This window comes from Mirounga leonina, unplaced genomic scaffold (assembly GCF_011800145.1).
Source record: "Mirounga leonina isolate KUSES-001 unplaced genomic scaffold, KU_Mleo_1.0 Mir_107, whole genome shotgun sequence".
Taxonomy (NCBI): domain Eukaryota; kingdom Metazoa; phylum Chordata; class Mammalia; order Carnivora; family Phocidae; genus Mirounga; species Mirounga leonina.
The window spans coordinates 5,550,474-5,567,725 of NW_023270233.1; the positions used below are offsets into that span (position 1 = coordinate 5,550,474).

General features: G+C 41.8%; 1 protein-coding gene across 1 annotated transcript; it reads right to left on the minus strand.

Moving 5' to 3' along the window:
• Positions 1 to 1,129: 1,129 nt before the first annotated feature.
• Positions 1,130 to 16,607, minus strand: LOC118019045 (GTP-binding protein SAR1a). Its single transcript, XM_035017867.1, has 7 exons — positions 16,502 to 16,607; positions 11,929 to 12,002; positions 11,684 to 11,803; positions 11,203 to 11,268; positions 8,324 to 8,427; positions 5,150 to 5,281; positions 1,130 to 3,484 (listed from the first exon to the last, which is right to left on the minus strand). The coding sequence occupies exons 2-7, from the start codon at positions 11,984 to 11,986 to the stop codon at positions 3,368 to 3,370; spliced, it is 597 nt and encodes a 198-aa protein (XP_034873758.1). The 5' UTR covers positions 11,987 to 12,002; positions 16,502 to 16,607; the 3' UTR covers positions 1,130 to 3,367.
• Between the last annotated feature and the right edge of the window lie 645 nt (positions 16,608 to 17,252).

A 17,252-nucleotide genomic window follows, 5' to 3' on the forward strand; every position in this document is an offset into this window, starting at 1 on the left:
CGTTTTTCCCCCCACAGGCCATACAAAAACAGGCAACTGCCTAGATTATTGGAGTACATATGTCAGCATTAACAAAAATTATTCAATTACTACTTAAATTACATAACTTTTCTGCCTCAATTTCCAAATAAAACTAAGCTGCTCCAACAAACCTGCTGGAGAAAGTTAAATGATGACCCATCGTAGTATGAGGTGGGACTGAGATTAGCAGTCTTCCATAGCAGGCACGGTCTTCTTTTGGTTCTGTGACACAGAAGATGCCTCGATCACAGGAAAATCTAATCATCCCAACTTCCTAGCAATTAAGAGTTTCTCTCTCTCGAGTCCCATGATACTCCCTTAAATGACGCTCAAGCCTCCAGCATGAACCGTTTGTTATGCGTCAGGTTTTTCTGCTTACAGCACATTAGAGTCCCCAGTCACAGCCAGCAGCCAAGGTGAAACCCCCTGAGTGCTGGGCTCATTGACTCAGTCTGCACTTTTCATGTTCCACTCTAACTCAAATGACACAGACATTATTTATAAACATAGAACCCATGGCATCATTTTAGTAACAGGGACATTAGTTTCAATCACAAGATGCCTCTAACACTTTTAATGCTTGGTCAAAAAGGACCTGTTGCATTTTGCTTCCCATTCTATTTGCCCCATTACTTTAGTTTTAGAATCTCATTTGGGTTTTCTAAAAACAAGGCTTCCTACAAACCTGGTAAATGTACAAGCACACATTTCATTCCTTTCCCTATTTTACCAAAGGCAGCACTCAACTGAAGCTCTCCAATTTTGTATAAAATGATGAATGGTAAACAGCTAAACTGGACCCATTCCTTGCTAGCATGTTAATAGGAGATTTTGTTTAGAAAGTATACCACCAATCCTGGGATCACATGTTCGAAGCCTCTCAAATGGTACTAAATTTACTACTTTGAAATGCGTGAATTGCCCTAGCCTTTTTTTTCTCCCGGTAGCAAAACTTGTCTCTCATATCCTTTGTAAGTATTTCTTCCCCTAGGAAGGGAACAACTTTTGCTTCCCCACCCCCACCACACACAACAAACGTCAGGATATGTTCAAACTCAGAACCAACCAACGCAAATAAATGAAAAAATAAACGGCACAAGATAGCAAGTTTGTTTTAACTTTTTATTAAAATGCTTAGGATACAGACTGACTTTCTTTTGTAAATGACTGTTTTAACTTTTCCTGAAATAGGACATATATGCACTCTGATAAAACAGAATGAAAAATCTCAATTCATGGGAGTTCCTGTACAAAGCTCTGATCCTCCCTGTTAAGAGCCAAGCTCCTCACAGCAGCTTCTTTTGCTATCTTTTTATAGAACAGGGTTTTCTGTGGAGCAAGAAATAGATGCCAGCTGACTTTTCAATCCCCTCTTTCTCCAGTGGCCAAAATAAACCACTTTCACAAAGAGCTGAGCTGTGTAGAATCCATAGTTTTCTAGCTTGCTACGAAGTGATTAGGGACAAAGAGGAAAACACAAAAACAAAAAACAAAAAAACTAGCACTGCGATCATACTTCTCAAGTCTCTGGATAAAGAAGTATGGGTTACCTTTAGCCAAAGGAAATTAAAAAGTGTGCAAGTTAACTACCTAGTTCATTCACCATTAGCTAGATTTGTTCATTTAAGGCTTTCACCCCTTTCCAAACGAACAATTTTGTTTTAATCCAGCTATGCTTGCTAACAGAGGAAAGGCATGCTCTTCCCAGGTTTATCCTTCACTGAGCCTCTGCATTTGGTACCTGGCAGTGAGAAAGTATACTTTCCTAATAGGTCAGTACTGAAGACTAACAATGAGAAATCCACTAAAGAGTAATACTCTCACTCACCCCTGGAATATGTTATCCACACTTTCCCTACCCTCACATTAGACACAAGAATCCCACTGAATTTAGTTCAAACCTTTGCATCTTCATCACAATTTTCAGTTTTGAGGAAAACTACTTCTAATCTCGCATTAAAGAAAAAGGAAGATATCCACCCATTTTAAGAAAGGCTCTAATATTGGTTAAGATCATGAAAATCCAATTTTACACATGGCACTAAGAAAAAAGAATGCTATAAAAATGATCCTCATCACACTACTGGGCATGCTGAGGCTTTTTATACTGAGCTCTTAATGACAAGTGATGCTGGCTCAAAAAGAACAACACTACACAAAGTTCTTAAGAGTTTCCCCAGCTTATTTCTGGAACGGAGAAAGGCAATTTCATACCAAAAAAAAAAAAGGTAACCTATAAAAAGAGCTCATGACAGTCCCATAAAAAGACCAAATCCTGCAAGTGAGAATTTTAAAGCCCACTAAATGAATCTTTCCTGGATCCAAACAAATGCTACAAATGCCAGATTTTTAAGTTCTCAACTCACAGAATTAAAAGCCCTTCAACTGTTAACTGTCCTGTGTGACTCACCTATTCAGAAAATTTTCCCCTAGAAGCTGTGCAAAGTAACCGACGCACGCCTGCAGTGTAGGACAACATGGGGGATGTTCTCTTTCATGAGGCAAAAGTCATTTTTTTAGAACTGAAAATGAAAGAGGTGCTATGGAGAGAAACAGTTTCATAACAGTATAAAAGCAAAGACTGTCTGCAATCTGTAGCTTTGAAAGTAAAAATAATAAAATAACCACTCTGTACTGAACTCCTCCCACAGTGAACCATCTGCTCTACACATGGCGGTGAGGAATGACCCTGGCTGACCACAGGGGAAGCCTGCCGCCCCCACCAGGCCAGGCCCTGCCCGCCCCTGCTCCACCGTGCACAAGGTGGCGCCGCCTACTGCAAGGCAGTTGGAGAGACGGGGAGCTTCTCTCACTACCTGCTAACTCAACAGGAGTGAGTTCACTTGACTGAGCTCTGGCCTCCAACGTTTCTGTGCATAATTTTATGAAGAATCTAAATGCCATTCACTAGATCAAAAAGAAAAAAATAGAAAACTCTGGACCAAGTAAATTTTGAACTCAAAAAGTTAGGAGGGACACCAATTACATTAACAACACTTTCTTTAAAAAATAGAATCACTTTCTTTTGAAATCAACCACAGTGGTGAGACGTGTTTTTCTTTTCAGGCGCCCCATGATGGCACACAGCTGTACCCAGCAAATCCTGCCAGCTTCCGAGTCCCGGGATGCTGCCCTGCACCAGCATGTGGGGCAGCGTTACCTCCCGACAGTGTGGAGAAGAGCACATGTCACCACTGGGCGATGGGAGAGCTGACAGAGACTCGTGGCTTCTCAACGCCAGACACGGTTGAAGAGCTTTCCTTGTTCTATTAGAAAAGTTCATGAGGAAGCTGTGAATAGGATCAGTCCAGAGAAGTAAAACTCTTTTATTTTCACTGTCCAAACATCAGTCAATGTACTGGGAAAGCCAGCGGAAGCCCTCGCCGTAGCCTTGCCTCTTGAGCACACTGCACATGAACACTTCCATGGGGCGGGCATTCAGCTCCTTCAGGGTCACATTCCCCTAAGGGAGGCAAAACCAAGAAAGGCCTGTTAGCATCCCCATGGTGGAAAAGCTTGAAAGGGTGATCACAAATCACTCTCTTCATTCCTCAAAAGCAAATGGAAGTAGGAATTAATTATAGAAATGTGGTCAAGGCCATACAGATAACTTCCCCAGAGCCTCATGCTTTCAGCACAGTTCTATTCCCACTCTTTGTAAAGAGCCTTTACTTTTAACACACCAGCATCTGGAAAGTTATGACAGCTAACCAAGAAAAAGGCCACTAGGACCCCAGAACCAGCATGCTCTTTGATGGAGAGAAGTCCAAGACTCTTTTGAAATGACATTCTTGGGGCACCTGGGTGGCTCAGTCAGTTAAGCGTCGAACTCTTGGTTTCGGCTCAGATCATGATCTCAGGGTCATGAGATTGAGCCCCATATAAGGCTCCTCACTCAGTGGGGAGTTGGCTCAAGATTCTCTCTCCCTCCGCCCCTCCCCCCACCACACATGCCCGCTCTTTCTCTCAAATAAATCTTAAAAAAAAGGGGGGGGGGGCGCCTGGGTGACTCAGTGGATTAAGCATCTGCCTTCGGCTCAGGCCACGATCTCAGCGTATTGGGATTGAGCACCGAGTGGGACTCCCGTGCTCAGCAGGGAATCAGCTTCTCCCTCTCCCTCTGACCCTCCCCTTGCTCATGCTCTCTCTCAAATAAATAAACTCTTAAAGAAAAAAAAAAAAAAGGACATTTTCATTAGCACCAGCATTCAGAAATCTACACTAATAACAAATTATATCAAGGAAATTAAGAATTCATGTTGTATAACACTCACGCAGAAGAGGGGAAACTAAATTAAAGCAAATGTTTCTACAAAGAAATAGATAATCAAGAAGAGGTAACACTAAGAAATAAGAAACCATATTAAAAAAAGTCAGAAGGTTATCAGAGACCCCAGAAAAGGTAAGTTTTTAAAACTGACTATGCCAAAACTCCAAGCTGAAAAAAACAGAATTCCTGCTTAACTACAGTTGATCTCTATTTTTTCTCTCATAAGCACTTCTGCAACAGAGCTCTCCTTCCAACTGGAGACAGCATATAACCTACTGATCTGGGAGACTCAGGTTCTATTCCTGGTTTTATCACTGACTTGGCTGTGTAGATCTGAACAAATAACGCTCAGATTTTCCTCATCTTCAAAATGGGGATCACAGCCCTACCTCTCTCAGCAAAGAACACTGAGGATAATCCAATGCTTGGGTTTCAGTGCTTGGAAAGTGATCATGAATGATCACTCGTCTTCATAACCTGAAATCTCCAGGCAAAAACAAAACTGATTTCTGGTTAAGAAGGCCTCCTTCAAAAAAGATTTCTCTGAATTAGAATCAAAAGAGAGTCAGATTCTTAATTCTCAATTCTTAAATCGGTAAGTTTTCCTACCAATTTCCTACCAATTTCCTACCTGCTTTCCTACCAATTTCTTCATCCTCATATACCTGAGGAAAATTTCATCAGGAAACAGTGAAAGAATAGGCTCCTGCCTTCTGAATGACTACAAATCACCTATGGTAAAACCAATCCTAGGCCCAGTTAAACTTTTGAAAGACAAGTAAAATCTAGATAGCAAAATATGAATGTCTCAACAGCTGTGAATTTCCTTAATATGTCCCCTGATGATTTTTCTCTTACCTTTCCTGTGGTCTGTCCATAAAGCCCAAATATCTCACGGAGTTTTTCTTCACTGATCGCATCTGTTCTGTCAATCTTGTTACCCAAGATAAGGATTGGCACATTGGATATTGTTTCATCAGTCATTAGAGCCTAAAGACAACATAAAAGAAGAGCTAGGTGAGGAATCTATGAACGCCCACCAGATCGTGAAAACCACCTGGACTTTCACTTGTCTACAAAGTAACAAATGTAAAGAGAAAATCTGATCATCTTTATACCTGAGTGATGAAGTAAAAATCTTCACATTATACAACACTCTTAATATTAGGTAAGAAGCTCCTCAAAATTACCTTGACATTAGGTAAAAATCCCCTAACAGCCTCAAAACAATTGCAACTTAAGGCTGTGTCTATTTACAAGGCAGCAGAACTGCCCCAACCTTAACTCTGAGATAAATCACTCAGCCACAGACCATCCTCAGGCTATCCACTGAGCACAGTCCTAGAAGACTGAATGCTCTGGCTACAGAGCCTCAAAAGATGGCGACAGGAAGTCCCCACATATACAATGAGTGCCCAGTGTGTGCAAAGCACTATCTCAGGCACTGAGAGGGATACAAAGAGAGGTTAAGACATATCCCTGGCCTCGAGAAATCCTCACTCTATGTTCATACACATCTGTCAACAAAGCAAGGCAAGTGTATGATTGTCACGATGAATAGGGACAGAATATAAATACTAAAAGACATTCAGGGAAATCAAATGGCAGGGAAAATGGTGGACTTAAGGAAAGTCTTAGCAAAGTTGAGGAACCCAAACTAAGCTCTGAAAGAAGGGCAGGTTTTGGACAGGTGGACAGAAGGAAGAATATAAGCAATGCTTTACAGTAAGAAAAGAATTCAGAAAGCCACATGGAGAATTGCCTGTCTTTATATGTTGACATACAGTAAAATAGAATGGGAAGGCATGATCAACATTATGATGCCTGTCTGAGAAGTTAGCTGCAATAGATCCTAAAGACCCCAAATCCAGAAAGTACTGAATAGAATCTGTGTGTAAAGGGCCGCCTGGGTGGCTCAGTCGAAGCGTCTGCTTTCGGCTCAGGTCATGATCTCAGGGTCCTGGGACAGAGCCCCATGTCAGGCTCCCTGCTCAGCGGGGAGTCTGCTTCTCCTTCTGCCCCTCCCACCCCCACTCTCAAATAAATAAAATCTTAAAAAAGAATCTGTGTAAAAAAACACATTGAATTCACACATAGTCTCTATGTGTGCTCGGATAAGAGACAATGACCTAGCCTAAGACGGCAGCATCCAAGGAATAGTGTAGCAGGCACTGTGGAGAAAGAAGTGAAGGGAGACTGATGTCTAGATGGTAAGACAGGTAAGAGGGGCCTGAGCTGGCACAGATTTCAAGCCTGGAAATCCAGTGCCCACTGACAGGAAAAGCTTGGAAAGAAGAGTAGAGCTGAAGGGATAAAGGGGAACATACTTTTGACCATCTTAGGTTCCAGGAAATGTTAGATAAAATCAGAGTAAGGATGTCATTCATTGATTAAATACTAACCAGATGCCTACTGTATGTCTGATGCTTTGCTAAGTGCAAGGGTTTCAAAAAGAAACAAAAGTAGGTCCCTTCTAAGTTCACAATCTGATGAAGAGACCTACAAGAAAACCAGTAAAGACCACAGACATTGATAAGGTGGCGAGTCTAAGTCCAAGAGGTCAGGGAAAGCTTCCTAAAAGAGGTCATGGCTGAACTCCGGGATCTCTGAAAGGACATTTTTTAATTTACCAGCAAAAGTGGGTGGGGGTCCGATGAGAAAGCCAGGCAGGGACAGCCACTTGTGCATACTGAAGGAAGGACAAGTTGTTCTCTATTGTTTGGAATGTAGTTCAAGGTACGCAATAAAGAGAAGAGAAGCTGGAAAAATAAACAGGAAAGATCAGGGAAGACTTTATGCAAAGTCTTTGCTATGCAAAGGATTTGTGGATTTTATCCAGAAGGTGATAGAGATCTATTAAAGGATATTAAATAGGCCAATGATAAGTCTGAAAAGTTCCTTCTAGCATTATAGAATGTGGCAGGGTGGGAGTGAAATCTACAGTCATTCACAGGATCTGGACCACATGTCCAGGTAGATGGTGGGGAATAGTTCCATTCTGGGAGACTGGAATTGGTAGGTGGAGTTCTTTAGTAGATAGTACTATGTATGAGGCTAGAGCTCAAGAGAGGTTTAAACAAGAGAAATCCATATGGGAGTCACTGGCATGTGGGTGGCAGATGAAGGAATGAGAGTAGCCTGGACTAGCCTAGCATACAGTACAGACCCTAGGGAACACCAAGATTTAAGCAGGGGAATGGGTGCTTGTGAAAGAATCTGAGAAGTATTAGCCAGAGAGAGTATACCAAACCCAAGAATGCAAATGGGAATTCAACGAAAAGAGAGAAGGCCAATGCCAAGAGGTCAAGTAAGGGAAGGAATGCCCTATACGCGATTCTACATGAGACCAGAGCTATAGATTCAAGAAACATACTCACAAACTCACAAATAAACGTGGCACAGGTTCACATCGCCAGGAACAAGAATGCACAGAGACCGTCACAAATCAAATAAAAAGACGAGGTGCAGGGTGACCCAGTAAGGATTAACAAAGGCAACATGACAAGAACTGTGAAGCCAAGAAAATGCAATGTTGAGAAAGGAGAAAACCTGACAGTATCAAATGCTGCCTGTGACCCGAACTGAAGACGGAGAACAGACTGCTAACTAAGGTCTACGAAGTCATTCAGTGCGAGCGTGGGCAGGCACAGAGTGAGAACCCAGATTCAAACGCATAAAGAACCCTTAATCTCGCTCTTAAGGTTTCACTCTCCCAATGCTTCAAAAAACAGGGACCATCCATGATATGTGAAGGAAAAAGGCATTCACTCTGCTGGGGCAACAGGCACACACGGGGGAGTGTGGGAGCAAACTGGACAGTCACCCTATGATAGATATAAACAAAGTTCGTTTTCTGGAGTTCAAGCTGAGTTTCCTCAGGACACTGAAAAGCAAGAGCTTAGATTTTAAAACACTTTCTTACTGTAACTAGGACTTTCATCAAATGGTAACTGGAATGCTGAAGTATTAGCGCTACTGACCTGTATTCCTTAAAAGAAACAGAGACCAAGAAAAGAAAAAATATAATCGTACATTTAGCTCAACTTTGGATTCCATGAGGCGAGGATGATCTGCACAGTCGACCAGAAAGACAATCCCATTAATTGCTGGGAGGTAATTTTTCCAAACCCGACGTGCTAAAAGACAAAGTTTGTAGTTGCATTAATCAAAAAATAATAATACATATTTTGAAAAATGTATCTATTTTTTTTTTTTGCCCTAAAATGGGCAAACCTTGGCTAGTTTTCAATAGCATTCAATTCCATATAGATTCCCCAAGTCCTAACCATTATTAAATCAGAACAAAGGTATACACTAATGGTGTATGAACTGAATCTGATTTTTTCAATTTAAAAAATCAAGGTTTTCTGCCTGATTTTTGGAAAAAATGCAACATCTGGCAATCCCACACATACCTACCTACATGTCACTAATCAGCTGGAACTGAGTGGCAGCTACCCCTTTAGAGGAAGTCTGGGCTCTTCCATTTGGCAAAGTTTCCACCACTCCCTACTGTCTGACACTCAGTCACTTCTACTCAGTTAAATGACCTACCTCACCCCTAAAGCCAAATTCATCAAGATGCAAATTACCTGTCCACAAACCATTAGTTCCAAGTCAGTTCCTAACTAACCAATGTGTACGTGTACTGACACACCCGCTCCGTCCATCCTCAGGAGATTGGGCCTGACAGATGGTTGAAGTTGCCAGGCAATTACCTCAGTCCCCCATATTTAACCCAGGAGGCCTTATAAATTTTATTTATTTTTTTGTTTATGCCATGAAGTGATAATGGTTTGGGAAGCAATACTTTAATTGTATTATAATTTCTAAGCCATTCATTTCTACTTCTTCCCAGTTACTTTCACTGGGATGAATAACAAAGCATCTCTACATCAAACAGTTAATAATGGTTACCTCTAAAGAATGGGATGGGGAAGGAGAGGCTGGGGGAACTTCCACCTTTTACCTTCCATATTCATATGCTGAGTGTGTATTCAATTTGTTACATGGAGCCTGAACTACCTTTTTTTTAAGTTATCTCTACACCCAACGTGGGGCTCGAACTCACGACCCTGAGATCAAGAGTTGCATGCGGGCGCCTGGGTGGCTCAGTTGGTTAAGCGACTGCCTTCGGCTCAGGTCATGATCCTGGAGTCCCGGGATCGAGTCCCACATTGGGCTCCCTGCTCAGCAGGGAGTCTGCTTCTCCCTCTGACCCTCCTCTGTCTCGTGCTCTCTCTCATTCTCTCTCTCGCAAATAAAAAATAAAAAAAAAAACGTTGCATGCTTTGCTGACTGAACCAGCCAGGCACCATGAGCCTGGCCTACTTTTATAAGTTAAAATTTTTAAGTTTTTTTTTAAAAAAAGGAAATCTCCAAATATATAGCATTTTAGTAATTTCTGTAAAATGGTGGCTAAGTTATTACGATAAAGTAATTCTGTTAAATAAATTTTCCTCAAACAAAACTACATGTAACATATTCCCCCCCTTCTTAATCTATCAAAACCTGAAAGCTAAATTTATCACACCAAATAATACATTAAGTCTCAGTTCAGAGGTCTAAAAACATCTTTCCTGCTGCATTCGCCAAATGGTCTCAGTTCAGTTCTTACAATTGTATTATCTCTGAATTTAAATTTGTAAACAGTTACAAATCCTTTTTTTTTTTAATTTTTTTTTACAAATCCTTTTGAAAGAAGCAGAAAAGCCACCATCCACCCATTCCTACCCAAATGAAAACAATACAAGCTCATTATAGAAAAAAAAAGATACAAGATCATCTATAATCCTCCACAGAAACAAACCTACTGCTAATGTTTTCCTATATATTCATTCAATCTTTTTTCTATACAGGTATTTTATGTGATTGTGATCATACTACATATGATTTTGTGGGATATAAATATTAAGAGACTAAAATAAATGTAATTATATATTAATGAAATCACTGACTATAAAATCATTTGGATCACTCCTTAGATTTTTGGTTAAACTTACTTGGCTAAAAAATTAAAATTACCAATATTCTGTTCTTTTAACTATGCTTTTAAAAAGCTGTATTAGATTCAACCTAATATAATGAATGCTCCAAAAGGAGACTTCTCAACTCAATTTAATAACAAATGAATAAATTTCATAAAATTTCAATAATTTCTTTTTCCTACTTTGCAGAATATTTATTTTCACATCTTAAAGGTTTTACTCCTAAGCCTCAAGTCTTGCCAAATGTGAAGTAAGTGTCCATCAGAAAAAGATGCCCCATTCTATGTATCTCCAAAACCCACACAAGATACCTGATAGGAATCTAGAAACCAAATGGACATGGCCTGCATTCGGCAAAAGGTACTACAAGAACAATAAGGGAGAAGGAAATGTTCTACCAACCGCTCCATATGGATAGAGTATACAAAATAGATCAGAGTGGTCACAAGTATATCACTGTATTATTTTTGCAACTTTTGACAAATTTGAACTTACTTACAAATAATAATGATTTTCTACATACTTACACTCCATTGACTAAGGGATATAAAAGAGACATGATTAAATTTGATATTGTACTAGATCTTGTTCAAGAGGAAAAATGCTATAAAGGAGATTATGGAGACAACTGACAAAAAGAGAAATATACACTACAGAGTAGATAAAAATAAAACTTCCTAGGTTTGATAACTTAGTATGTCTTACATAGAGACTAATAAATTGGGGCAAAAGGTATAAAGGAGTGGAGTTCTCTGTATTTATGCAACTTTTGACAAGTTTTACTTAACAATTTTAAGTGATAAGATCTCAATCATAATTTAATCACCACTTAAAAGGTAAAAATGTCACAAGGCTTAAAAAAAATAAAGAGGGTATAAAAAGAACCATACGTCAATACCAGTCTTCCACTGAATCATCTCTTACCTTGCTCATGCCCACCAAGATCAAAAGTTGTAAATGTCATTCCAGCAATTGTAAGCTCTTCTGATGCTGAAAAATTGTCAAAACAGAAAAAAGACATAAACTCTTCCATCCAACAAGGCCCAGCTCCCAGTACTGTAAGCCAATACACACGCAAAACTTAATGAAGCTTTTACCTTGGAAAGAAAAGGATACAAGGGTGAAAACATTTCTTAAATTATTCTAAGAAGCCAAGTTTCTTTTTCTCCGAAGTGTCTACTGCTTCTCAGAAGAAGACATGGGAAATGTGTCCCCTTACAGGACTAGTGAGAATAGAGTCCCAGAGGGTTAGATTTAGGGGTATATGACCTGAGTGTCCTACAGGAATTTTTCTCAAGTGAGTGGTCTTTTGAGACCTCAAGAAATGAATCAACTGGGGATTCATCCCCAAACCGTGACAATGACCTTCAAATATCAAAAGGTCACCTGGTATTTTCAAACCTACTCGGATGTAATGTTGGAACATGTTGGCCCAATCGGTCATCTTTGAGCATGTGTAGAAGAGTGGTTTTGCCTGCATTGTCCAAACCCAAAAATACAAGTTTTCCAGATTTCTTGTAGAGTCCTAAAAAAGAAAAAAAATTTAACGTAATTTTGCTTTCTACTTACCAAAGGCTGCTTGTATTTAGATTGTTGGAGGAAATGTACAAAGTCTGAAACCTATGATATATATCGAGGAAATGGCTTTACCTAGGAACTGGAGCACACTGCTGAAGCCATTGTAGATCCATTCAAAGATGAAAGACATTATTAATGCTTACTACCTGCAGAAAATATGAAAGCAGCAAACATTAGCTTTCTGAATGCTAGTACAGCTCTGGAGAAGTTAACCCTTATTCGGTAGCCCTGATGTTTATTGTCCCATGTTTTCAGGCGTAAGAAAATAAAGGGTTCTACACCCTGGAGGGAAGTCTCTGGGGTACTCAGATCTGCACAAACTCCCGATTTTCTATCAGTTTTCAATCTATGATACTCCAAGGACTAGAAATTAAAGATATACTTTCCTCTTTTACTGTGTAACTTTCTCCTCCAGGCAGCTGCTCATTCACATTCCCTAGATACATGGCTGCTGTCGATACCAGTTAGCAAAACCTCTACGAAATCAGTCCCATCAATAATCTAGATCAAAATGTCACATCGATACACTAAGCAGAAAATAAGAATGAAAAGCATATTAACCCCTCCTTGTAAACAGCTCTAAAAAACAGTCACCAAAATCCTAATGGCTGACATAATTTGCCCTGCCCCACTTACCAATGACTATTATTTTTTTAAAGATCTATTTATTTATTTGAGAAAGAAAGAGAGCTCACAGGAGGAGGGAAGGGCAGAGGGAGCGACAGAATCTCAAGCAGACTCCCCACTGAGCAGGGAGCCCCGAGCTCATGACCCGGAGCTGAACTAAGAGTCAGAAGCTTAATTGACTGTGCCACCCAAGCGCCCCACTAATGCTATGTTTCTTAACAATACTTATTTAACCCCTCTTGCAGATTTGTGTGTTGACTTATAAAAAGAAATGATATCACTATTATGGAGAACCATGAAGAAATAAGAGAATCTTTTCATAATGTGAGTAACCAAGACCTAACCCATTTTACAAATAGGGATTTTCTTAAAATAAGAATACTTGTTCAGGGCATAGAAGTAGGTTCCTAGCCAAGTACACACACTAATTAGTACTAATATTAAGACCACTTTTCCTACTGTTTTCCATAAGCCTAGACAAAACAAAAGATGACCCAAAGCTACTGAAAGGTCTACATACACTGGTAATGAGCAAGAGGACTCTGAAAGGAGTTAAGAGGGTAAGATCTAAAGCCAGTGGTGGTGTCAAAGTTTCTCAGGTTCAGCATTTTCTGGTCACTGAACTTTTGCGTCAATATCTCAGATTTGGTGGGGAAAAAAAAAAAAGAAAGATCCCCCACTTTCACTCCTCTCCATCAGCAAGAGCATGTGAACACAAGGCTACACTAGATGTGACCAACTGCTATCAAATACAACTTCCATGAACTTTTGTTTTAAAAAGTAAACAAAAGTTTACTTTTGTTACTTTTACTAGTGACCTTAACAGGGTTATCCACAAAAACCCACCTATATTCTTTACTCAAAGAATGCTAGATAAAGAAGTTGAAAAGTTGAGGCAATACATGTTAATTTGAGGGCTCCTGGCTGGCTCAGTCAGAGGAACCTGTGACTCTTGATCTTAGGATCGTGATTTTTGAGCCCCACATTAAGGGTAGAGACTACTTAAATAAGTAACTAAATAAACTGAAACATATATATATATATAATTTTTTTTCTATCCAGTGACAGAGTTTTGTTTTTTTAAGGATTTTATTTATTTATTTATTTATTTATTTGAGAGAGAGGGAGAGAGAGCACAGAGGAAGAGGGAGAGGGAGAAGCAGACTCCCTCCTGAGCAGAGAGCCTGATGTGGGGCTTGATCCCAAGACCCTGATCATGACCCGAGCTGAAGGCAGATGCTCAAATCGACTGAACCACCCAGGCACCCTGAATTTTTTTTTTTTTTTAAATCAGGCCTGGGCGGCTGGGTTGCTCAGTCGGTTAAGCGTCTGACTTTGGCTCAGGTCGTGACTCCAGGGTCCTGGGATTGAGTCCTGAGAGTCCTGCATTGGACTCCCTGCTGCCCCTCCCCCCTGCTTGTGGGCATGTATGCTCTCTCTCTCTCAATTAAATAAATAACATCTTTAAAAAAAAATAAGGCCTTACCTATAAACCTTAGGGACTGCCTAATGCTTATTTTCTATGGCTCTTAACATGGAAGGCCAAATGAGGCTTGGGAGTTTGGGTGAAAGTAGAGGCTAAGGCAAAAGCTTTTATAAAAAAAATACTAACTATGGGAGGGTTTTTTGCCCTTTTCAGTAATATTAAAATATATTTTGGCAGGGGCACCCAGGTGGCTCAGTCGGTTAAGCGTCTGCCTTCGGCTTGGGTCATAATCCTGGGGTCCTGGGATGGAGCCCCCCATCGGGGTCCCTGCTCAGCAGTGAGTCTGTTTCTCCCTCTCCCTCTGCCACTCCCCCTGCTTTGTACTCTCTCTCTCTCTCAAATAAATAAATAAAATCTTAATATATATTTTGGAAGAGACCAAATTTAGCATGTTAAATAATTTGGTAACTTAGTCGGGACTTTAAGAAGTTTAATGACTTAAAGACACTTACAAAGCTCCTGTTTTTAGGTTTCCTCTGTAGATAAGTAAAAGAACAATGTGCCTCTTCTCTGCAATTCCCCCAAACCAGTCATCTTTCCCTACTTTTCTCAGCCTACAACTTGGAGAAGTGAGGCTCACCTTTACAGAGAACCTCTCTTTAAGATCACTCCTACTCTGATCACTCCTTTAAAACCCACCGTTACATATTCATTTGTACTACACAGGGTTACAGTCAATACTTTATTATAGACTCTTTGTGGAGTTTTACCACATCGTTTTAGAATTCTTCCAAACTCAATGAATTCTCCAAAGGTGACAATGGGAAAACCCCCCTTTAAGGAATTTCTCATGGTAACTGAATTAGTTTGATTTTTCCAATTTATCTCCCCCTGACATTCTTGCTTTAAAAGTCCCTCCAAAATGATCTATGGAAAAGTGCCTGAAAAAACTCTTCAGGTGATGTTAAAAAAAATAATAAAAACCATTACGGACCCAAAGTGTTGCACTGTATTGCTACCCAAAGTTAAGGAAATGGCTTCGGTGGATCCTCCATCCTTAAGATCTTAGGATTTGTACCCCTCATGAGTAGTTTTACAGTTTTATACAATGCCTGCACATACATCTCATTTCAACCTCACACAAACCCTACTGGGCAGGAGTCCTTAGTTTTCAACAAGGAAAGGATGCTGACACTCCTAGGTCAGCTGCCTTAACCAAAACTGCTCAGCTAAAAAAGTGTCAGTGCCAAAACTGAAACCTTCCTTTTTAAATGCCGAAGCCAAAGCTCTTCCTGTTAATATTACATAAAATTCAAATCCAAATCACAAAACTGCTTTTAAAGAAACATAAAACTTCCTTAACCCACCAGCTAAACAGATGATAATCTTCTAAAGTTTTCTTCCTTACAACTTATCATGTCTTCTGAGTGGTATTTTAATAACTAGCATTCTATTTATTTCCTATCCTTGATCCACTCTACCACCTTATGGCATCTTGTGGCAAATTAGCGTACCCTAAAATTTAAGAACTCTAAACTACCACAAAAGCACTGCCAATGTACCCCAAACTAAAATTTGCAATGACATCAGAATGAAGTAAATAAAAAAGAGGAGCACTAGCCAATACTGACCATTAGCCAGTAATATATGCATTACTCTCTCTACATACTCATTATTTCTTACGCATACTCATTACAACTTTGAGACACCATTCCTGGGACACATCTGGGATAGCAGGCTGCTGGTTTTTAGCTAAGAAACTATGCTTAGCTGCAGGGTAAATATCAAAGGTCAAGCAAGCCCCCAGGCAGAGCACCACAGTTACCCTGTCACGACCTAAGCAGAAAGATCGAGGTAAAGGAGAAAAGACAAGAGCAAGGGAGATACTAAGAGAGACAATTTATAGTGCCAACCCTCACAAGTGCACTCCTGACCTCTAGGCTAGAATCATGAAGAAAACACTAATCTATACCAAATGCACACGAAGGAATTTTTCCACGCACTAAAGAGAGGGGAGGAAAAGAAGGTGGAAAAGAAAATACGGGGTTCGACTCAGGGCATCTGACGATAACACAGAGCTGAAAGTCAGGGAGGGGGGTCCGCACTGGACTGGGAGTCAAAGGATCCGGTTCGAACATTCCTCTTGCTATCTGCCGGGCCTTGGCCAATTCACTGCCTCGCGAGCCTTATTATTCCCCAGGATGCAAACTAAGGATAGTCATCAAGGACTCCCACCCGCCCAACGGCTGTGAGGCTCATCCGAGACGGGATGTGAAACCGATCCGCAAACCTGAGCGCACAGTACAGACAAGAAAACTGTTATCCCGCCCAGCAGCTGCGGGACCCCCGAAGGAATGCAGATCGACCCGATACCCCAAGGGCTGTCAGGGAACGGAGCAGACCGGCCAAGTCGGCCCGTCCCCACCCAGAACCAGCCCCGAGGCCCCACAGAACCGCCTGCGTGTCACTTCCCCCCCCCCCCACACACACAGCAACCCCGCCTGAGCCGGCCTCCGCCCCGACCCTCCCCGCCGTCCGCCCCAGCCCCACCGGCCCCTCGGCTCCTTCCTTCGCAGCAGCTCCCCGACTCACGGCCAAGGGTCCTCCTCCGGCGGCGGCTGGCGGCTTCGACCCTCCCTCACAGCACACAGCCCAGCAGCACCCGGGACCGCCAGCTATTCGCCGGATATGCGTAACACCCCCTCCCCCGGGACTTCCGGGCGCGCGCTTGCCCCCGCCCCCTCGCAGCGTCACGGCGCTCTGAATCGCCGGGGCCGCCTACCGACGACTCGGGCCGCGGAGGGGTGGGCCTCAGGCGCGCAGAGCGATCCCGGGGGCGGGCCAGACTTGGCTCCGCCCCCTCCCGTACGGAGAGCACGACGCGCGAGACGTGGCAGCGCCGCGGCTCCCGGGGCAGGGCGGGAGCCTGGAAGTTTCGCAGTGCACCTGGACGCTCGGGATCGCCGCTTCTAGTCCGACTGCCGTCGCAGACGAGCTGGCAAAATCCGGAGCGGCGACAGGTGGCTAGGTAGGTCCTCGGACAGAAGAGTTGCCCCAACAGCCCTCCACCTAGGGTGGATCCCGGAAAGCCTTTGCTTCCAGTCACAGTTCGCTGGGATAGCCTATGTTTTGGAAGAACAGCTAATATTCATTGAGCACTTACGTTCCAGGCAGTGCACTGCGTATTTTGCATGCATGCCTCCCCGTATTTGGCCTTGATTACAGCCCTTATGAAGCGGATACTGTTATTTTCCCCGTTTTGCAAATGAGAGAACCAAGGTTCAGAATAGCCCAAGCTCACAGGCTAGGAAGTGGCAGAGCAGCACGTTGGCTCCTACTCTGC